Below are 22,298 nucleotides of genomic sequence, written 5' to 3'. Positions count from 1 at the left end.
CTTTAACTCCGTGGTACCAACCACCTTGGAGGAGTGGCTCCAGCTGCCTTTAAAGTGTCTGGAAAAAACGATCAAGTGCCGTACAAGGGGCTCTGCTGGGTTCCGACACGTTCCCCAAGCTGCTTAGGAACCTCCTGATGACCGGAGAGTGAGACAGGGGCCAGCCTTTGGCTGGTGGACCCGTGGCACTGCCGGCTGGCTGCTTTGTGGAGAGGCAGGGGCGGGTGGGGGTGAAGGGCCTTCCAGAGGAGGGTGCTCCGGGCAGGAGTCTGCACACTAGGTCAGCACGCCCAGGGGAGGAAATGAGGGTCAGCAGGCAGACCTCGGGCCCTGGATCAGAGAGGCACAGGACCCTGTTCACTTCCCTGGACCCTGACCAAGGGCCCGGGAGTGGCCGTGGGGCCTTGTGGGGTGGCAGCTGGGAGGGAGAGGGCAGAGGGCCTCTGTTGGCTAAGAGACTTGTGGCCCGGGAGTTTGGACCTTTAGGGAAAGTTGGGATCAGTCTTTCAGAATCCAGTCCCCTCTGCCCTCCAGCCAGGAGGACTGAGCGGGGCAGGGCAGCCAGGGTGGAAATCAGGCACCTGAGGGCCCAGGGGCCAGCACGTGGCAGGGTGGATACTGTGCGGTTGCATCTTTCCAGCTCCTTCGGTTCCTGCCTTCCCGGGAACGGTCTCCTGGCTTTGGGGCCCCCAGGAAGACAGGTGACGGCAGGGATAGGCCGGCAGGGGAAGTGGCTCACCCGGTGCGGTGCCGGGGCCCCCTGGGTCTCCAGCTCTGGCTGACACAATCCCCACCCAGCCCTGCGCGCCCCGCCTCCCAGTGCTCTTTGGACTTGGCCAGAATCGCTGCCTCCGGGTTTACACGTGCCGCCAGCCTCTCGGGAGGGGGTCTGGGGAGGCTGACCTCCCAGCTCGGGCGTCTGGGAGACCCCGCTCCTGCGGCTCTTCTCTCCTCTTCGGCTCTGGCCTCGGGCGCGGGACGGGGCGGGCTGCGCTCTCCGGAGCCGTGACGCAGAGCGCGCTGCGGGGGCCCGAGATGCGGGCGGCCCCGCGGGGCCAGGGCTGCAGTCCTGCGCAGCGGCGCGCGAGTGACGCGGGGGCGCGGGCCTCCCCGAGCAGGTAGGCGCGCCGGCTGGGGTGGAGGACACCGGGGTGCGGCGAAGGCGCCGGTCGCGGGGAGGATGCGCAGGGGTCCAGGGGCGCCGTTCGGGCCGGCACAAGCGGAGCACAGGCTGGGGTGCGTGCACCACGGGGTGCGGGGACCCAGGCACCCGCCTGGGTGCAGGCGCGGCGGCGGGAGCTGGGGCGCGGCTGGGGTTCGGGGACGACTGCAGGCTCTGGGGTCTGAGTGAGCCGGGGCGCAGAGGGCTGGGCGCGGGCCCGGGCTGGGGAGCTGGTGCGGGGCTGCGGCGGGCGTGTGGGGACGGAGGCAGGGACCCAGGCAGCGCGGGTGCGGGCGTCCGCTGGGCTGCGGCGCGGGACGCAGGCGCTGCGACAGGGCTGGGCGCGGTCTGTCCGGGGGGAGAACAGGGACTTGGCCATCTCAGGCTCTTGCTCCGACACCCGCGCCTCCCGCCCCCGCCCAAGACCTCCCGGCCCAGTTCTGCGGCTGGTACTTCCTTTGCCCCTCACCCCGCGTGTGGCCATTTATAGCCTGGAAAGTGCTTTCACAGCCAGCATTTCAAAGGATGCTGGAGCGGAGCCGCTGGGAGCAGCTGCAGGGTTTAGAGAAGTGCAGAGGGGGGTGCACATAGGGCCGCAGCCAGTGTGCCCAGGCCCGCTTTCGGTTCTGTTTCCTGGTGAGTCTTCCGGGCTGGGGAGGGTGGAGTGCCAGCAGGAGCCCTGTCTCGGTCCCCGTGGTCTGGACCCGCGGTCTTGGGTGGGACATTCACCCCCTCAGTCCCCTCCACGGTAACAGCTTCCCCTTCTTGTCAGTGTCCTGTGCTAGGTGACGTTTGCGGTGTGCGTGCTGTGTGGCCGTATATTCAGGCCCATGCAGTCAGATACTCTCTCTCTCTTCTTGGAAGTCATTTACTTTTAGCGTTTTCTCAACACGCCTGTGCTAATTGCTTATGAAGAATTTTAGCTATAACACAGGGTGGCCAGATTTGCTTTTAGGTGATATGTGAAGAAAGCAACTGATGATAAGATTCTGGGGAGAAGAACCCCAGAGAAGGTTGGACGGGGGGCTCTGTAAGGTCACTGTCAGCCCTGGGTTTCCGGACTCTCCCAGGGCCTAGGCTGGTGGACGGGAAGCTGGGCATGGCGGGGCTGGGTTGGGGGGAGGGACAGGGGGAGGAGGGAGGAGAGGGTCAGGCCAGCATCCCCCCTGCAGCTGGGCATGGGGATGGTTACACACGGCCGGCTCTGTCCCGTGAAGTCTGATGGGGTGGTGGGTGGGAGGAGTGGCGTTTGACATGTTTCCCAGGGGCCTGTTGGCAGCTGGGATTGGAGAAAATCCACACAAGCCCCTGCGGGTGAGCTGAGATGGGCAGCTGTCTGAGGAATGTGAATCTGAGCACACGCACTTGAGTTTCTTAAGACCAAGTCCTTTACAGCTCATCCTTTAGCTCCTTGTCCTGTACAGGACCGAGCCTTGGAGGGGGGCGGGAGCCGCCTCTAGTCCAGGACCGAGCCTTGGAGCGGGGGCGGGAGCCGCCTTTAGTCCAGGTCCCCTTACAGACTAGCGGCCCGGCTGTACGCTTTTCAGAGCCTCGTTCTCCTCTTTGGTCACCTGGAACATTTCCTGCTCATCTGCTTCCCTGAGAAGCTGGTTGTGAGGCCAGGTGAGCTGCCATATAGGACTGCAGATGGCCCTGTAAGGGCCACACAGGTATAAGGCCCCCTCCGCCATGAGTGCTGTGCCAGGAAGCCCTGGAGGGGCTGCAGAGCCAGCGCTGCTGACTGCCGTGTCTCAGTCCATCCAGGCCACTATAACAAAATTCCACGTTCGGTGGTTTATGGACAGCAGGCATTTATTCCTCACAGCTCTGCAGGCTGGAAGTGCAAGATCAAGGTGCCCACAGGGTTGGTGAGGGCCCCCTTTGGGTTGCAGGGAGATCTTGGGGGTTTCTTTTATAAGTACCCTGATCCCATTCACGAGGGCTCCACCCTCCTGACCTAACTACCACTCAGATGCCCCACCTCCAAATGCCATCGCATTTCGGGGGCCGGTTCCAACGTAGGAATTTTAGGGGAACACAGTCAGACCATAGCATTCTGACCCCCAAAATTCATGTCCTTCCCACATGCAAAATACATTCACTGCATCCCAACAGCCCCCAAATCTTAACTCATTCCGGCGTCCACTCCAAAGTCTGAGTCCAAAGTCTCCTCTAAATACTACCTAAGTCAGGTGTGGGGGGACTCGAGGTAGATTCATCCCGAGACAGAGTCCTCTCTGGCTGTGAACCTGGGAAACCAGACAGTGTTACCCAGTGCAAGTTCGTGTGCCCGACGGATGCACAGTGAGGCCAAAACAAACCGAAACGTCAGAGTCTGGAGCAGAGAAAGGTTTATTGCAGGGCTGAGCAAGGAGATGGGTGGCTTGTGCCTCCCCAAACCCCAAACTCCCCAATGGCCTTCAGCAAAGCATTGTTAAAGGCCAAGTGATGGGGGGAGTCACAGGGTCTGTGATCAGCTCGTGCACAGCTCTCTGATTGGCTGATGATAAGGTAATGGGCGGGGTCACAGGGGCTCACATGATCAATGCTCAGGCTCCAGTAGGTCTGGGGGCTACATGCTCACAGTCATCAAGTAGTTAGCGTCTTCCACTTGGTGGGGGAGGGGGCCGGGTGGTTTCACAGTTGTGAAACAATGCAGGAAATGTACAGCAGAGGATGTGGGGAAAGGGCCTGCCCCCGGAAGACGCCATAGGGTCCTGCATGCCTACAACAAGCTGTGTGCTCCCAGAACACAGTGGACGCACAGGCGTAGGGAGGACATTCCCGTTCCCAAAGGGAGAGGTTGAAAAACAAGGCAGGGTGGCAAGTCCTGAGCAGGTCCAAAGCCTTGAGGCCCACTGGGGGGTGGTCCTGCCCCTCTGCTGTGCTGGGCACCGTCCGCTGTGCACGCTCCTGGCCCGGAATCACTGGCCGGGGGCTCCACCGGTCTGGGGCTGCCCTGCCCCACGCACTGCCCCCGAGGCAGCCCTCTGCCGGGGCGCGTGCCTTGGGCTCTGGGCACCTCCATCCTTCAAATCCGGGGGCAGGTAGCCACGCCAACCCTGGGCCCCCAGGGCTGTGCACGCTTCCCATCGGCAGAGACAGCATCTTGCAGGCGCTGCCACAGCAGACTGGCTGGGGCCACACTCCTGCTGAGGAGTCCAGGACGGGAGGGGTGCAGGGCAGCTGGGCCCCCCTTTGAGATCATTCTGCCCCTCACGCCCTCCCACTGTGGGCCTGTGCTGGGAGGGCAGCCCCGTGAGCTCCAAAATGCCTTGGGGTCAATCTTCCGTTGTCGTGGACGTGGGTCCCGGCTTCTGATGAGATGGCTGACCAGTCTCCCCAGCTGGATGAAGACAAACAGGCCACCTACATCCTTAGAGACCTGGCCACACCCTCCATCTTCCTTCCTGGACAAGCTTTCTCATTCCTTTCCTTGTCTATAGGCTGAGCATCTCCCAACTCTCTGAACTCCGAATCCCTTTTGGTTAGAAGTCCATCTTTAGGTCATTTCTCTCTCCTCACAATTTGCTATAAAGCATTCAAGAGAAGCCTTCGGGCTTCCCTGGGTCGCAGTGGTTGGGAGTCCGGCTGCCGACGCAGGGGACACGGGTTCGTGCCCCGGTCCGGGAAGATCCCACATGCCGCGGAGCGGCTGGGCCCGTGAGCCATGGCCGCTGAGCCTGCGCGTCCGGAGCCTGTGGTCCGCAACGGGAGAGGCCACAGCAGTGAGAGGCCCGCATACCGCAGGAAAAAAAAAGAGAGAGAGAGAGAGAAGCCTTAGCTGTACTTTCAACACTTTGCCTCAATGCTTCCTCAGCCAGAGTCTCAGTTTCATCACTTACGAGTTCCGTCTTCCACAAAACACCAGGAGAGAAGCAGTTCGGCCAAGCTCTTTGCCTCTTTATAACACGATCCCCCTCCTCCAGTTTCCAGTAACATGGTCCTCGTTTCCGTCTGAGACCTTGTCAGAATGGCCTTTACCAACCACGTTTCTACCAGCGCCTGCTCGCGAGCACTCGGGCTTCTCTAAGGAGGCTGAGGCCCTCTCTCCCCAGACTTGTCAGCGATGGAGGCTTTTCCTGGCGCCCCTCCGAACTCTTCCGTTCTGCGCATGGCTCGGTTCCAGAGCTGCTTTTCCATTTGCAGGTGTTTGTACCAGCAGCCCCTACTCCTGGTACCAACGTTCTGTGTTATCCCGGTGCTTTCATGTGAGGGTTTGACTCCTTCTTCTGAGAAGGTGTGGGCGCCTCTGGGAGTGACCCTGGCCCAGGAGCAAGGGGGACGGGAGCCGCCCGGAGGAGGGAATGAGAATGCAGAGGTGAGGGTGGCCTGAGCCCTGCGCACCAGGGACTGGGTGGCTGAACCCCAAGTGCCCAGTGTTGAGCTGAGCGGCCCCGAAGAGGGTGGGCCAGATGAAGGCTGGATGGGTGCCTCACTCCCTGCAAATCCCCGCCCCTCCCCAGGGCACAGGGACCACATGCTGTTGCTGGACGAAGGGTGTTAGGGAGGGGAAACTGCCTCCGCTGCCCCTCTAGGGTTCTTGTGGCTGGACTAACAGTAAAATTTGCACAAGACAGATTAGCAGGAGAGAAGGAAACTAATTTTAATTCAGAGAAACGGCACCTAAGAAGTGGGCAAAGCAGGCAGCTTTTATACTTTTTAGTATAAATTTGTAAAGAATTGACAGGACAAAGAAGCTCAGGTTTTGGGTGCCCAACGAGTGAAGGATCTGAGCAGAGTTTGGGCGTTAGTCAAAGAGAGAAGTCATGAGGTTGGTTTATACAGTCTTCTCGGCCCCGAATTCCCCATCTTTGATGATAAGTGTGTCCTTCGACCTCCAGGTGCAGGGGTGCACCTTTCACATGAGAGACTTACTTCCTGCCCTCAGGGAGACAGAAAGGAGGGTCAGAGTGTCTCTCTTGCATTGGTCGTTTCTTCAGAAACCCGAATTCAAAATAATCAATATACCTTTGAGGCATATTTGGGGCCACCTACACTGGACCCCAACAATGGGCAGAGAAAGGCCTGTCCATCAGTGACCGTGATGTGTGGGGGAAGGTGATGTGGCCAGAAAGGGCTTCAGGGCAGGAGACGGAGGGAGACCTTGTGACCTGCTCTCTGCCCCAGATGGCCCCCGTTCACACCCTTGGAGCAGCTGGGTGGGGGGTGCCTCCCTGGATGACACCCTGGGGTGATAGGGGGTGACATGATGGGATATCATCATGGGCATCATGGCTCCAGGGAAGACCTGTGGGGTTCACACACATTTGCTTTTCCTGTTTGTAAACTGAGGAAAATGGTCGGGCTGCTTACGGAGGTCTCGGTGATGGAGACCAGGTCAGAGCTGGAGCAAAGGGTTTGAGGAAATGAGATCTGTTCTATTTGGAGGACCTGTGTGATGGAGTGCAGAGCCGTGCCCCTCCCTGAAACCAGCTCTGTGGGCAGTGGGGGCTTTTTTCCTTTTTGGAAAACAAAAGAAGTGGATCCTGGGACTTCCCTGGTGGTGCAGTGGTTAAGACTCTGCACTCCCAATGCAGGGGACCCAGGTTCGATCCCTGGTCAGGGAACTAGAGCCCACATGCCTGCTGAAACTAACGAGCCAGAGAGCCACAACGAAGACCTTGCACAGTCAAAAAAAAAAAAGTGACCCATGTCTGGAAGCAGGAGGATGGGACCCCAGCGCGAGCACCACGTGTGATGACTGGGGGGTTTCCCCCCGGCTCTGGGGGCTCCTGGGCACCACCGGGCACACAAGGAGTGGTGGCGGCGGGATGGCGCTCTTTCTCTGGCCCTTCCCAGTGACCTGAGGTTATGAGTGGGTGGCTGGGCCCCAGGGATGCACATGTGCCTCCAGACTGCCCAGGGCCCGATGGGGCTAGAGCTTGGGCAGCCGGGAAAACGTACAGACCGGCGAGCAGATGGGGCCCTGCATGAGGACACATCTGACTCGTTTCCCCCGATCCACTGCAGCAGCCCCCATGGGCTGCTTCTGACCTCGGGTGGCTGTGGGGTGTGGCAGCTTGAAGTGGGATCTCAGTTCCTTGACTGGGAATTGAACCTGGGCCAAGGTGGGGAGTGTGCCGAAGCCTAACTGCCAGACCACCAGGGACTAGTGGCTAGTGTCAGCACCCTGGTTCCTGTCCGCTTTGAAGAAAGGAATCAGCAGACAGAAAGTAGTGAGGCAAGGAAAGAGTTCATGAAGAACAGAATACCTGCAGATAGACACACGGCTGGGCTCAGAGAGTCACGTGCAACGAGGTGGCTTAGATCACTTATATGGGGCCGTTTTCCAGGTCTTTGTTTTCCTCTGGCCAATCATCTTGCTTCTTTCCCATATCTGGGCTGACTCGGGGCCCTTCCCTGTGTGCGCGCAGACCTTCTAGCCAAGATGGCTTCCGGTGCGAGGGTCTCTGGGAGGTTGACAGGACATATTAGGGGCTAATGCCCTCTCCCTTTCTGACCCCTGAGGAACTCTTCTGTGCATGTGCAGTTGGGGAGGTCTCCTTGATCTCAAGAACGAAAACCATGGTCGTCTTATCTTTTTACTGCATCAGCGCTTAGCTCCCCTCTGCTTCTGCTGTTAAGTTTTCCTTGAAATGTCTAATGGCTCGGACTGATAAGCTTCACCTGCTCAGCCTGGGTCCCATCTACCTCCTACCTCCCTTCCAGGCCCCTCAGCCTTGCAGGCTAGAGAAGAGCCCATTCTGAGGGAGCAGGACAGAGCCTGCTCTGCGGAGCCAAGGTGGGGCTGTCGGGATGGAGCCGGCCATGCTGAGGCGTCGGGATGGAGCCGGCTCCAGGCAGGAGGACGGCTTCGGGGTGCAGCCCAGGAGGGTGGCTGACCTGGGCATGGTCCCCAACCTCCGGCAAAGCAGCAGCAGTCTCTGCAGGAGCAGGAGGTCGCAGTACCCCTTCGGCAACTGTGAAAAGGTAGGTCTGGGGGTCACCGGGTCTGCCAGGGCCCTGGTGGGGTACAGTGAACACCCAGGGAGGGCAGAGACCCGGCTGAGCTGGGGGCTCCAGCCCAGAAAGGCCCTTTAGCGGAGGGGACTTGGAGAGAGCGCTGGGTGGCTGGGTCTGTGCCCGGGGACTGTTCCTGTCCTTGGTCTGCTTGGGAAAGTGCTGGGTAGGCACTAGGGTCCCGGGCCAACCCTCACAGAAAGCCCTCCACCCACATCACTGTGCAGTGACTGCATGTCCTCTCCCAACAGGGAAGGTCCCGGGCTGGCTTCACGGAAAGCCCCGGCAGGCCTGTGTTGGAGACACTTGAATGTCACGGCCCCTGGTCGGGTGGGAGGAGGGTGTCTCATGTCTCAGCCCGCAGTCCCACGACACGTAGGCAGGTATCCTGACACTCATCGGCCGCCTTTGCACCACATCACGCTGTTCCTGAGGAAGGTCCCAACCTGGAAGCACAGTGCTTCCCAGTTTATAGGCAACATTGACCTATAAACTGTAAAGGGCTGTGGACATTCCCTGGGGCCCAGGAGGAAGCGATTCCTCAGGCTCACTCTTCCCTCCCCGATCTGCTCCTGAGGGCCTCCAGCAGGTGATGGGGAGAACTCGGTCTCCCATCTCTGAAGAAAGACCCCTGAAGTGTGCCAGGGCGCACAGGCGGGTCTGAGTGAGGTGTGGGATGGGGTCTTTGGAAGAGTGTTGATTTGACTGTCTCAGGATCTCAAAGTGCCCTTTTAACCCTCAGCAAGGAAACCTTAGTTCATGGATTCCTGAGAATATCAAGAAGAAAGAATGCATGTACTTTGTGGAAAGCTCCAGACTGTCCGATGCTGGGTGAGTGGCTTGTTCTGTGTTTACGGCCCCTTCCCTGTTGCCACGTGGAATGGCTGAGCAGAGCAGGGCCGACCGAGGGGCCTCAGCGGGGGACAGTCCCCGTGTCTGTACCGGCCTGGGATGCTCGGAGTGTTTCCAACCCCACAAACAGGGTTGATTCGTGTTTGCATTTCCCCTCCGGACACACCCTCGTCTGCGCTGTGCCACAAATGGGCCTCGCTCTTTCTTACTTCCACTCCTTTGTCACCTGGTGACGCTGCCTCTGCCACGGAGCCCTCCCTGACCACACCCTGGGATGGAACCTCTCTCCCCCACTACACTCCGTGTTTCCCTTTTACGCCAGTTGCCGATGGCACTGCAATCGTGTGGCTTTGTGGTCCTCTCTGAGCTCTGACCGTGTCTGAGTTACTTTATTACTTCCCTTCTGGACAGATGGCCAGCATCCAGCTGAGACTGTGAACAGTACAGGGAGGAAGGGTGTCCTCTGCGGGGATGATGGAAGAGGACGATGATCTGGAACCAGACGTGCATGGTCACCGACGGTGACGCTGTTCCTGGGGTCCTGGGATGTGCCCAGGGTGTGATCACAAAAAGTGCCCCGTTTGGGAGTTCACGCTCCAGCTTGGCTCCGTTTCAGACGAGAGCCCTCCTTTCTCCCCGGGGGGTGGTAGGGGAGGACCCTCGCGTCAGAGGAAGTGGCCACCGTGCTCCAGATGACGGCCTCAAGGCTGGCAACCTCCAAAGTACTTGGTGGTAATCAGAGTTCAAGTTCACACCGATTATCCCGACAGTATGCAGAGAGTGCTTTGCACTGAGGTCTCCAGTTTTAGTTTTTAAAAATAGGTTTCGGGCTTCCCTGGTGGCGCAGTGGTTGAGAGTCTGCCTGCCGATGCAGGGGACACAGGTTCGTGCCCCGGTCCAGGAAGATACCACATGCCTCGGAGCGGCTGGGCCTGTGAGCCATGGCCGCTGAGCCTGCGCGTCCAGAGCCTGTGCTCTGCAACGGGAGAGGCCACAACAGTGAGAGGCCCGCGTACCGCAAAAAAAAAAAAAAAAAAGAGAGAGAGAGAGAGAGGAGGGAAAGGGTCTGTTCTAGGCTAACTGTTAGAACCTATGAGAAAGTTTTGGGTAGCCTTGGGCCAAGCTGGAGCGTGAACTCCCACATGGGGCACTTTTTGTGATCACACCCTGGGCACATCCCAGGACCCCAGGAACAGCATCACTGTCGGTCATAAATCATCATAAAAGTGGTCCTCGTCCTGACCCTCCTTCCCGCCTCGGACCCAGCTCTCTCCTCCGTAAATGGAGGAGCTGACACGAGGTGCTCAGAGAGAGCCCTGTGAGTCCCTAGGGGTCGTAGAGGAAGGTGTACGGGGCGTGCTGGGAGTTCCTTATGGCTGGCCCTGTGCTCCCAGCCCTGGGGGCCCCGGCCTAAGCAGTGGGACCAGGGGTAGCCAGGGACGTGCCTTGTGGGTGGAGAAAGGGCACCCAAGTGAGCCCAGGAGACTGAGGTACAGGGTGGGCCATGGCCGTCTTAACCCGTCCTTGGTTCTCTGCACGGTTAGTTAACCTACACGAATTTTATACATTATTTCCCATCTAGGACCTCATTTGGCCCTCACAAGTTTTGCAAGCTCGAGGTCAGACAGTGTATTATTTTTCCCATTTAACGATTGAGAAGTTGAGAGTCAGAAGCCCCTGCGGACAAGCACTCCGGAAGCAGCAGGGAAACTTGTTTTCTCTCTCTGAGGCCAGTTGTGTTTCTCCCATGTCATCGGCTCAGGTTTCACCTGCTTTGGGACTTTTTTGGTTTGGTCTCATCTATATCTAGTCTTCCAGGTCACTTGTTACTAGCAAAAGCAGGACTCTAAAAAAAATGTGTAGATTTCCGATTAAACAAGCTGTAAAGAACACGGTCGCTGTCTTCTCTCTCTCCTGCAACCCCCAAGAATAGCCGTAAAGGGATAAAACGATTTCAACCCACGAAGACAAGGCAAGAGAGGAGGTGACAGTTGAAAAGGGGTAGCCGGGCGTTCTCGTTGGGGGACCACGTGTATCGTGCTAGCCCTGTGCCCAGAAGTTTCTGCTTGGAGCCTGCACTGTGTGCTTTTTAAACCTTTTTATTTTGAAATAACTATATGTTTATAGGAAGTTGCAAAGATACTACAGGTAGATCCCATGGTTCCACCAGTGGTTACACGGTCACCTCCTCTTCCCCACCATCTGTAACCCCTGGCAACCACTCATCTGCTCTCATCCCTATAACTGCTTCCTTTCCAGAATGTCATATAAATGGAGCCATGCACAATGTGATCTGTTGAGATTGGCTTTTTTCACTCAGCAGGATGCCTTTGACATCCATTCGGGTGGTGTGTGTTGATAGTTGCCTCCTGTCTGCTGCTGAGGAGCAAAGTGGCCGCCATCACAATATTTATAGTGAGGTTTTTGTGGACGGCAAATGTTGGGTCTTATTATTTTTTTTACCTGCTCTGCCAGTCTCTGTTTTTTTTTGATCAGTGTATTTAGAATGTTACATTTAATGTGACTGTTGATATATTAGGACTTAAGTCTGCCACTGTATTTTCTTGTTTACATTTCTCTCTGTTTTTCTTTTTCTGCCTTGCTGTGAGTTGCCTGAATCATTCTTAGAGTTCCATTTTGATTTATCTATGCTGTTTTTGACCGTATCTCTTTGCATAGCTGTTTTTTTTTTAGTGGTTGTTCCAGGTATTACGTTATATATCCACAACTCATCGCGTGTTACTGACATCTACTTACCTACTGATGTATCCAAAACTCATCAGAGTCTCCTGGTGTTGACATTTACCACGTTGAATCAAGTGTAGAAACAGTCCCACCTTTTACAACACTTTGCCTTTCCCCATTTATAATATAATTATTTACAAAATTTCGTCCGCATGCACTGAGAATTATGTTCGATCATGGCGCAATTTTTCTTCAACAATCACACATACTTCAGAAAATTCAAGAGGAGGAAAATGTGCTATATTCACCCATACTTTTATTCTTTCCATTGCTCTTTCTTCCTTTTTAATATTCCAAAATTCCTTCTTATAACGTTTTGTTTCTGTTTAGAGACCCTTCTCTGGCCAGCCTTTTTGGGGTAGTTCCCTGGTTTCCTCTCATCTGAGAATGTCCTGACGCCCCTTTCATAGGTGAAGGATAGTTGTGCTGGGTGTAGAATTCTGGGTTGGTAGTTTTTGTCTTTTGAAAAATGTCGTGTCACTTCTTTCTGGCACTTGTTTCTGGCTCTGATTCAAAGTCGGTTGTTGGAATTATTTTCCCCTAATAGGTAAGGTGTCATTTCCGACTTTCAAGATTTTTGTCTTTAGTTTTTAGAAGTTTGACGATTGTGTGTCTCCACCGGCTCTCGGCTGGGGTGCCTCGTTCGCCCTGCTGGGCCGCCAGTCCTGACCCCTCTGGGCCTCCTCTGACGCTCGCAGTGGGGCGGGGGCAGGCGCTGGTCACCCCTGGTGACCGAGTGGCTTTGCAGGAAGGTGGTGTGTGAGTGCGGCTACATGCGTGAACAGCACTTGGAGGAGGCCACCAGGCCCCACGCCTTCCAGGGCAAGGAGTGGGACCCGAAAAAGCACGTCCAGGAGATGCCAACAGACGCCTTTGGTGACATCGTCTTCACGGGCTTGGGCCAGAAGGTGGGAAAGGTTGGTTTCCATGGTGACTCCGTTGCTCTTACTGTGGACCAGAGCCCACTGTGGGTGACTGAGGTGGCTGGGACTCCCTGGGGTAGGAGTGGGAGGCTGGTGGAAACCTGGGGCGGAGCCCACCTGCCCAGCACGGAGGGCGGAGTGGGTGGGGCTCGCATGGTGAATGGGAGACACACGGTGCCCTCAGGGAGCAGGCAGGGCCACTGCTGGTGCTCTGCAGGGTGTGGGCAGGGTGGCCTGGATGGCTTTTGTCACTGCCAGGAGGGAGTGGGTGGGGGGGGAGGGAGGGCAGTGGGGAGGACCTCGAGGATGGGGTGAGACCCAGGAGCAGAGGCGAGAGTCCTGCCAGTGGGGGGCGGGGTCCCAGGCCTGCCCGGGAGCACGAGGGCAGGGAGGGCGGCAGCAGCCGGAGGCCCAGGCCCCGCTGAGCTCCCAGCTGCTGCAGACTCAGAGGGATCGCTGGACCAGCAGTACCTCCAAGCAGAGTCTTGGACCCCCCCCCGGACCTGCTGAATCGGAGGCCCGGCCACCCTGGTCTCAAGCAGCCTTCCGGAGGATTCCGTGGCAGCTCTTGGGCCGCACTGTCCTGGAGGGTCTGGTGTAGCCACTTATTTCTGTGCTGGGGTTCTGGGACCTTGAGCTTCTTGTTAGCCGGGTGTGACCTTTTCCCTCGACGACTCTGAGTCGCGGACGCTGCCCACTTGGCCCAAGAGACTGAACAAGGAGGGTCGGGCTGGGGTGGGCACTGGCCCCAAGCCCTGCCCCTCGTGAGCCAGTGTCGGGGCAATGCCAGGCCCCCCCAGGCACAGCTGGCTTAATCTGAGAGGGGCGTCCTCTGTGGAGCACTGGTGGGAGCGGGGAGGGGGGAGGTGGTCTTCTGCAGCATGGGGGCGGGGCAGGTGGGCAGCAGCTGGTCAGACCCTGTGGAGGTGATGGCGGGCGTGGCCTTCCAGAGAGACTGGACTTGGGCATGGGGCTCAGGCCGGGGGTGCTCCCAAAACAGGGGCCAGGGGCTGGTCTCCTCCGGGCAGCCTCCCCCTTCCCTCAATCAGTGTCCGCTCGGGTGTGGCCACTTTTACTCGCGGGGTCTGGACCCGGGTGTGAGCGTCCACCCGCCCAGCTGGGGCTCCAGACACTGCTGGTGCAGGACGGCTGGGCTCCGGGGCGGGGGTGGCCGCTCCCTGACCCTCTGGGGTCTTCTGACCTCCCCGCAGTACGTCCGCCTGTCCCAGGACACGCCCTCCAGCCTGATCTACCACCTCATGACCCAGCACTGGGGCCTGGACGTCCCCAACCTTCTCATCTCCGTGACGGGCGGGGCCAAGGACTTCAACATGAAGCCCAGGCTGAAGAGCGTCTTCCGAAGAGGCCTGGTCAAGGTGGCCCAGACCACAGGTAGCACCAGACCACAGGAGGGGCTCAGGCCTGGGAGTGATGGGCGGGAGGGAGCGTCCCTGGGAGGCCAGGCCCGGGCCGGGGGGGGATGTCCGGTCAGACTCACCGCCCCCTGTCCACCGCCGTGCTTGGCTTGCGCGTGGCGGCCGACGCAGCTCTGGTTGGCTCTCCACTAGTGATGCTTTGAAGTAGACACATTCAGAGACACTTCTGAGATGCCGTGCTCCCGAGAGCAGGACAGAGGGATGCAGCAGGGAGGTGGGGAGAGAGGGCAAGGCCTGCAGTCAGCGACGGGGGTCCTGTCCTGTCCCCGCCCCCGCCTGAGCAACGCGGGGAACCGCGGCTCCCAGCTGCCGCAGGAGGACGTGATCGTGGCGGGGCTTCCCTGAGGCCCTGGTTGGGGTAGAGGGTCTGCAGATGTGGGGCAGTGAGCACCGGAGACGCACAGGGCGTGGGCATTGGCCGTGTGCGTGGCAGGGCCCTCTGCTCCTTCCCAGGGGCCTGGATCATCACCGGGGGGTCCCACACGGGCGTGATGAAGCAGGTGGGAGAGGCGGTGCGCGTCTTCAGCCTGAGCAGCAGCTACAACGAAGGGGAGGTGGTCACCATCGGGATCGCCACGTGGGGCACCTTGCACAAGCGGGAGAGCCTTATCCACCCCGCGGTGAGCTGGGGGCTGCTCCCGGGCGGGCGGGGGTGGGGCGCAGCAGCGTGTAGGACCCTAGCGGGTGCTCAGCGGACAGGCCACCACCTGGGCAGCAGGGTGAACGCAGTGTGGAGGGGAGTGGCTGGACAGGGACACAGGAGGCCCAGGCTCAAGCCCCCACGCCATGGAGCCTGGTGACCCCAGGCGAGTAGCTACCTTGGTTGGGTTCTGGTACCTTCCCTTGAGATCACGGGATGGGTCCACACAAGAGTCTCTGGAGCCGCCACTGGTCAGGGGCTCCTCCTGACGCCTCCCTGATGAGAAATGGACTTTGCAGAAGGCGGTAGCTTGGCCGGGAGCACGCAGCTAGTGAGCATCTGGGGTGTCAGATCCCAGGGCCTGGCCTTCTAGCCCCAGAATCGACAGCACTCTGGTTCCCCTACTGAAGACAGAGCCTTCCTGCGTCCGTTCACCCGGGTGCAGCCCTGAGAAGCGATCGCTTAAACGTGGGGATGTGAGTGGAAAAGATCATTCGATTCATTCAGTGAGATTTTGGAGGACGGTAGATGTGACATAATGAGCGCATGTCCACCTACTTCATGGAGTCAGGAAAGTTTGGGGGAAACACTGGCCCCAATGACAGGTCTCCTTGACTTGCTGAGGAGACGTGATTATAGCAGCCCCGTGAGGGGTGAGTTATGAACGAGCCCTTGCCCTTCCCGGCCGGCGGCGGCAGCCTTCACTCCCTGGGGAGAGCGTCCTCTGGCAGGTGATTCCTTGTGTCCGTCACAGACGCTTGTCATCGGGCCAGTCTGCCCCTCGGCCCTTGTCCTTTTGTGTCAGCGTCAGAGATGTGCTTAGTGGACGGGACCGGTTCTGTCTTGAAAGCTTGTCATACGGAGTGGAAATCTGAGGCCACGGGAGACTGGCTGACTTCCAAGATCACTCTGCACTTGTCTCCCCATTTCGAGTTCAGAAGACTTCCTGCGATACCACCTGCCATCCTCTGTGGACGCCAGGGGCCGTGTGCGCGGGTCCGGCAGCCACCCCTCCTGGATCTGGGTCCTGGGGCTGCTGGGACAAAGGACCACAGAGCTGGTGGCTTAAAGCAACAGAAATGTACTCTCTGACATTTCTGGACACCAGAACTCCAAGACCAGTACCACCCGGCCAAAATCGGGATGTCGGCAGGGCCAGGCTCCCCCAGAGACGGTGGGGGAGGAGCTATTCCCTGCCTCTTCCAGCTGCTGGTTTGTGGCCGCATCACTCCAGTCTCTGCCTCTTGGTCACATGGCCCCCTCCTTCTCCTCTGCACCCTCTTCTGAGGACACCTGTCATGGCATTCAGGACCCACCTGGATGATCCAGGTTAATCTTCCCAGGCTCAGACCCTTAGCCTCATCACATCCGCAAAGACCCTTTCTCCAAATGAGGGAACGTTCACAGGTTCCAGGCATTAGAGCCTGACATCTTGGGGGGGGTCACTTATCCAGCCTGATGGAGTGCCTGTTCTTGGTGGGAAAGATGTAGAGCTTTCCGTCTGTCCGTGCCCACCTCTCCACCCCCAGGGCGGCTTCCCAGCTGAGTACATCATGGATGAGGACGGCCAGGGGCACTTGACCTGTCTGGACAGCAACCATTCCCACTTCATCCTTGTGGACGACGGGACCCACGGCCGCTACGGCGTCGAGATTCCCCTGAGGACGAAGCTAGAGAAGTTCATATCGGAGCAGACCAAGGAAAGGGGAGGTGAGCGAGGCACGCTTTCCAGGGTGCTCGGGGGGGAGAGGGGAGCAGGCTGGTCCAGGTGTCTGGGGCTCCGCTGGCCGTGACCAGGATATTCGGCAGGTGGGGTGCTGGGGGGGGCGTGGTCAGAACACACACTCGTTCAGGGGTTCATCTTCTTGCGTCCCTTTTAACCAGCAGAAGGAAAGTTCGGGCAGGCACTGAAGTCATAGCATTCTACGGTCACTTTACATCACAAACACGTCTCAGTTCAGAAATCAGAGTGTGCGGTAGTCAAAGCTTGGACCTTGACATCTCTTCCCTTGTGGGTGGGATGGGATGGATTCTGGGGTGTTGGGAGGTCAAATACATAGGATTTGCAGGTTGGTTGGACACCTTTGAGCCGAGGTTTTCAAGCTTCTTTGCACATCAGGGGTCCCCAGGGTATGGGTTCACCCCCAGGGTCTCTGATTCACAGGTCCGGGTAGTGAGGACTTGCATCTCCCAGCCCCCAGGGGACACGGATGCTGCTGGCCTTGGGACCACACCTGGAGAACTTGTTTTGACCAAGAGAAGCTGGGTGGGGAGTGTTGGGGGTGTGTGAGTGTGTGGGGACGGCGAGACCATGTGGGCTCATGGAAAGAATGTTTGCTTCCCAGGGAAAGAAGTTTCTAGAATCGTCACAAGCCCTCCTGGTTGCCAGGCTGGATGAAAGGCTGAGGGTGGGGCTGGCTAGCCAGAGGACGGAGTTGTGACGCCGTGCTCCCGCGCCATGCCTGGTGCCCGCTGGCTTGACATGTCCCCAGCCCTGCCCAGATTCGAGGCGCCACGGAAGGGCTGCAGGGAAAAGCAGGCTGGTTGCGGCGGCCAGCCGGGCAGAGCGGACCCGCTGGGGGTGGTCTACAGCCCTCGCCGTCCCTCCACCCCAGAAAGGGACTGCAGCGGGCAGGGGTGGGGCGCCCACGATCCTAAACTGGGCTCTGTGCTTCGTCCTAGGTGTGGCCATCAAAATCCCCATCGTCTGCGTGGTGCTGGAGGGGGGACCCGGCACACTGCACGTGAGTCCTGGCTGGGGGGGGCGGGGTGTGCTTTTGGGGGTCAAGTCCTGCTGCAGGTGGGACGACTGCCCCAAGTGCTGTCACCAGCCCCGCAGGGGGGTCATCAGCAAGAGGGGACAGGGATCCTGTCCGCTGGGTGGGGGGGTCAGAGCCCTTTGAGTGGCCCTGCCGCAGGAGGGGTGCTCTGGCTTTGGCCCTGGGGCTTGACCTGCACAGAAGAAAGAGGGGCTCCAGAGGGGCCTCGGGCAAGGGTGGAGCCCATGCCCCCCTCCCAGGACCCCCGGGCAGCCCATGGGGGGTTTCTGCAGCTCTGCACCCAGACTCCCGGGCGGGGCTCTCAAAGTACAGCCCTCGGCTGCCCCTCAGCCCTGTGGGACCAGCAGCTAGATGTCAAGCAGGATCCTCAGTGGCTGTGACATGCTGCCGTGGACCTTTGTTCAGAACCCACTCTCTGGCGTGGAATGGGCCTCCCTTGTGGAACGCGGGCCAACTTGACCTCTGCTGTAGTAACACACGACATTACGGCCTGCAGATCTGGGGCAAGAGCATGACGTTCTGTTTATGGGATCATCGAAAGTGTCTGTTTATGTTTAGTAACCGCAGGAGGTCAGCGCAGGATCCTGGGGTCCCTGGGAGGACGGGATGCGTCTGGTCCCCACTCCCACCATGGCTCTCCTGCAGCATCGCCCAGACAGGGCGTCCTTCCTGCCGGGGTAGAACCCCTTCCTCAGGTTGCTCACCCTGGGTCTCCCTCGATGTCCTGGTTAACGAGGGGGCGGAACTCTGGCAGTGTCCCCTCCTTCTGGAGATGGTGCTTCCGTTCACACATCAAAGGGTGGAAACATACAAACCTTTCGTGACAGTGGTGTTGAGTGATAGGCCTGAAGGAGGTGGCGTATCGGGTGTGTATCCCACGTACATCAGGATTAGCCACTTTCTCCTCCGAGCAGTGGGATGCTACCAAGCAAATGGCTTCTGTAAACTTCTCAGTAGCCAGACATCAACTCTGTTTGAGCATCTCTGTATTAGAAGGTGTCCGTGCGGGTGTGGAGTCAGGTCCCGGGCTCACGGTCAGCCCCTGTGTTGCAGACCATCTACAATGCCATCACCAACGGCACCCCATGCGTGATCGTGGAGGGTTCGGGACGAGTGGCTGACGTCATTGCCCAGGTGGCCAGCCTGCCCATCTCCGAGATTACCATCTCCCTGATTCAGCAGAAGCTGGGCATGTTCTTCCAGGAGATGTTCGAGACCTTCACCGAAAGCAGGATTGTGGAGTGGACCAAAAAGGTGAGGCACACGGGCGCATCAGTCACCAGGCGTGGACCTGCAGCCGGTAGGTTAGACGCTGTCAGCCTGGTAAGCGGGACCAGGGCACGCCAAAGCCAGACACGGGGACCCCAGCGGGCCTGGGGCGGGCACGGGAGTGATCTGCAGAAGGTGGGGGGCTGTGAGCCCGGAAGGCAGTGGGCCCAGGGCAGATGGGAAGCCCTCAGCTGAGGCAGCAGGCTGTCCTCAAGGGAGGATGTGCTCAGCCTCTAGCCTGCAGAACTCCGGGCCTGGGCTGGTACCGCAGGGCATGAGGACCCTGCTGCACTGGGCGGGCAGGAGGCTGGCGCTGAGGCCCCGGGGGAGGCAGAGGGGTGGGGAGCCCAGATTCCGGCAGAGGGGCGCTGTTAGGGACGGCAGTGGGTGGCAGGATCCGGCCCAGCCTCCAGGCCTGGTGACCTCAACGCCACTGGGGAGATTAATGGAGACCTTCTGGGGTTGGCAAGGCGGGCAGACGTGCCAGGTGGGGGCCCATGCGTGGTTCCGGGAACCATGTGGTGATCTGGGGGCTGCTTCACGTGCACCCTTAGATAGAGGCATCGGAGGCTGGGCCCATCCTGGGACCAGTGTTCCGGGGGACCCCCCCATCTCCAGGGGGTTTGGAGACTTGAGACCTGGGAGGGAGCTAGTTACGCCCAAAACGGGCATCCTTTCTGCCCTGTGGGCAGGAGGTGCTGAGTGAAAGCACAGGGAGTTGGGGACATGACCCTGCGGTGACAAGTGCACAGAGAGACCGTCGGAAGGGCGGCCTCAGCTTTACTTCACGTGCCGGCCTGTCCTCTCTCTGTCTTTGTTTTGTAATAATTTTAGATTTGTGGAAAAGCAGCACAGGTAGTGGAGGGTTTCTGTCCGCCCTTCACCCAACTCTACTGCTGTCAACATCCGACATAAGCCCGGTGCGTTTATCAGAACCTAGAAGTGAACTCTGGTTCATCCCTGTTGACCAAACTCAGGCAGTTCGGATGTCATGTTCATCTACTAGTGGCCTTTTGCTGTGCCGGAATCCGAACCATTAGCTTGGTCTCTTCATTGTCTTTTTTCTTTCTTTCCTTCTTTTGTTTTTTTTAAGTGTGGCATTTTCTAACTAGCCCACCGGATTCCAGGGATTTTCTGGAACACCATCATATGAACTGGATGAAAGTGGGCTGCTCTGGTTGTGGGCTGGGCTGGGGGCGCTGGGGCCTCGCTTTCTGCCCATCCCCTCAGCTCCTGAGCCGTGAGCCTCGTGGGTGCTACCACCCCCAAGAGCTCTGGTTTGGTCCTTTCTCCTGACCCAGGGAGACCATGGCTGTTACGGCCCAGGACCATAATTGCCCTGCATTTCAGTATTTCTGCTTTAAAGTGCATTGGTATTTGCTCTTTCATAGCTACAGTGGGAGATAACACTGGTTACAGATGGGTGTAGACTTTGCTAGCGTCCCTTATAGACGGGGTCCTCGGTGGACCGGGGGGAGAAATAGCGCAGGAAGTCTCTCCAGGTCCTGAAAAGAAGGAATTTCTCTCTCACATACTCGGAGGCTGTTTGGCTCAGTTGGGTGATCTGGGGCACTTGGAATGGACCTCAGAATTGGCCATCTCCCCAGTCCAGAGCTCTGCAGAGGGACCCTAACCCATGGCCATGGCCCCAGCCTCCACGGGGGTAGGTGTGAAGGAGAGCGCTGGCTGAGCCCTGATCACCCACGAAGCCCTTGGCCGGCGGAGAACCGCCGCACCTGCGGCCCCTGTGGTCCTGCCGACCCTGCTGTCCGGCCGCACTCTGGGCCCCGGGGGCAGGGGCTCACCCGCCCCGAGGTCACCTGACCTCTGTTTCCTGGCAGGATCCTTTGTGGGATGGGGGCAGTCAGTGCCTCTCTGACCCTCAGTTTCCCCAACAAGTTGGGGCTGACAAAGCAGTCAGGGTCTGTGACTTTCATCCAGCTCCGTGGATGCTAGAGCCAGGCTGTAAAAACTCATGGAAATTCAGTTTTAAGTGCCTGACACGTGCCTTTCAGGGCACGTCTGTGGAGCAGCTTAGCCCCCACCGCGTCCAATTTCAGGCCATGTGGACGGTCTGTGCCCAGCAGCCAAAGACCACGGGGAGGGCTGGGACCCCGGATGGGGGCTGGGGAGGGGGAGGGCAGCGGGCCTGCTCCGAGGGGAGCCAGGCGGTTTTTGTGGGCGGCACAGTGACCCTGCTCTTGTCTGTCTTATTGTGGCCTCAGAGGACCTCCTTAGAAGCCAATGTTCTGTGAGATTGTTTTCGCTGCTGGCGTCAGCTCGGATGCCAATGGACATGGTGGGGATTGGCTGGCCGGCTCTGTGGCCTTTCCTCAGTTAGTCTGTAAATTATTCAGGCAGTTCTCAGAAGTGGATCTAACCTGCCTAGGTTTAAAGGGGCCTGTGTTTTCAATCCATTGCCAAGTAGAGGCCTTAAAGTGGTGTTTCATACACACCAGCCTCAAGCCAGGGGGTTGCCCTCAGTGGTTGTTCTCATTCAGTGGGGCGAGGACCCCCAGAGCCGTGATCGCTGATTCACTCCACAAACCTCAGGGCTGGTCTGCCCCATGGCAGGTACTTGGGTGTGGCCCTTGGCGGGTGTGGACATCTGCCATGGGGGTCTCATTGCCAGCCCGCGGCCAGCACCACATAGCTGGGGTCGGAGGAGTTGCTGGCCCTCTCTCAGCAATCCCGTTTTCTTATCTGCAAAGTAGGGGTAATTGGTACTTCAACTCAGAGGATGGAGCAAGTTCACCTGGGAGAGTGCTAAGTGGTCGGTCAGCACATACACGCTGACGGTAGCTGCTTCATCCTGTGAATCAAAGCAAGGGTTAAATCCCGGAGCGATTTCAGCTGGAAGATGGAATTGGGGTTGGGGAGAGAGACCAGGGGTATTTTGGAGCTGACATGAAAGCTGGACCCCGAGGAGTTAGGGAGGTTGGGGTCTTAGAGGTGGAGGTGGGGTGTGCAAGGGGCCCTCTAGGTGGGAGCGGTCTGTACAGAGGCGGGAGCTGCATGGCCAGGCTGCGAAAGGAGGTGGGAAGGCAGGTGGGGCGGCCGGGAGCTGGGGGAGGGGCCTGAAGCTGTGGGGGTGTGGGGAGCTGGTGGATGGCTCCCCCCCGTCTCAGGGTGAAGGGTTCAAGGCAGGGCAGCTACTGGTGGCAGACACGGCAGCTGAGAGATGATAGATACGATAGGTGATAGCTAGCTAGATGGGTGATAGGCAATAGATGATAGGTAGATAGATAAAATAGGTACATAATAGATAGATAGATAGATTGGAAGGGTGGGTAGGTAGGTAGGGTAGGTAAGTAGGTAGACAAGTGGGTAGGGTGAACAGTAGGTACATAGATACAGACACACACGTACCTACATACATACATGCATACACACACAGACTGATGGATAGCTAGGTAGGTAGGTAGATGATTGGATAGACGGGTAGATGGATGGAAGGACGGGCAGGTAGGTGGGTAGGTCCTCCCCCAGGCAGGAGGACCCGGGGAGAAGTCTTCAGTTAAGTGATGC

At 58.5% G+C, this 22,298-nt stretch overlaps 1 protein-coding gene and 1 non-coding gene across 6 annotated transcripts in view; both read left to right on the top strand.

Annotated features, from left to right (window-relative positions):
* The first annotated feature begins 872 nt into the window (after positions 1–872).
* The window catches only part of TRPM2 (transient receptor potential cation channel subfamily M member 2), a 49,532-nt gene continuing 28,106 nt past the window's right edge, over positions 873–22,298 (top strand). For 2 of the 5 annotated variants that reach the window (XM_027080008.1, XM_027079849.1), the window contains exons 1-9: positions 873–1,118; positions 7,835–8,095; positions 8,868–8,956; positions 12,471–12,639; positions 13,857–14,037; positions 14,535–14,701; positions 16,251–16,431; positions 17,404–17,465; positions 18,555–18,755. In XM_027080008.1, coding sequence (XP_026935809.1) covers positions 7,922–8,095; positions 8,868–8,956; positions 12,471–12,639; positions 13,857–14,037; positions 14,535–14,701; positions 16,251–16,431; positions 17,404–17,465; positions 18,555–18,755 — 1,224 coding nt within the window. In that variant the 5' untranslated portion in view covers positions 873–1,118; positions 7,835–7,921. Of the gene's footprint in view, positions 1,119–7,834; positions 8,096–8,399; positions 8,509–8,867; positions 8,957–12,470; positions 12,640–13,856; positions 14,038–14,534; positions 14,702–16,250; positions 16,432–17,403; positions 17,466–18,554; positions 18,756–22,298 lie in introns of those variants that run through there. The other 3 variants (XM_027079926.1, XM_027080096.1, XM_027080184.1) reach the window with 3 other exon arrangements.
* Positions 6,660–6,732, top strand: TRNAG-CCC (transfer RNA glycine (anticodon CCC)). The gene has a single exon. It is a non-coding gene; the product is annotated as a tRNA-Gly (tRNA).

Source organism: Aethalodelphis obliquidens, unplaced genomic scaffold (assembly GCF_003676395.1).
Source record: "Aethalodelphis obliquidens isolate GAN/ISIS:26980383/991018 unplaced genomic scaffold, ASM367639v1 scaffold1, whole genome shotgun sequence".
NCBI classification, from domain to species: domain Eukaryota; kingdom Metazoa; phylum Chordata; class Mammalia; order Artiodactyla; family Delphinidae; genus Aethalodelphis; species Aethalodelphis obliquidens.
Note: the sequence above shows the minus strand (reverse complement) of the source record. Positions and strands in the feature narration are given on the sequence as shown.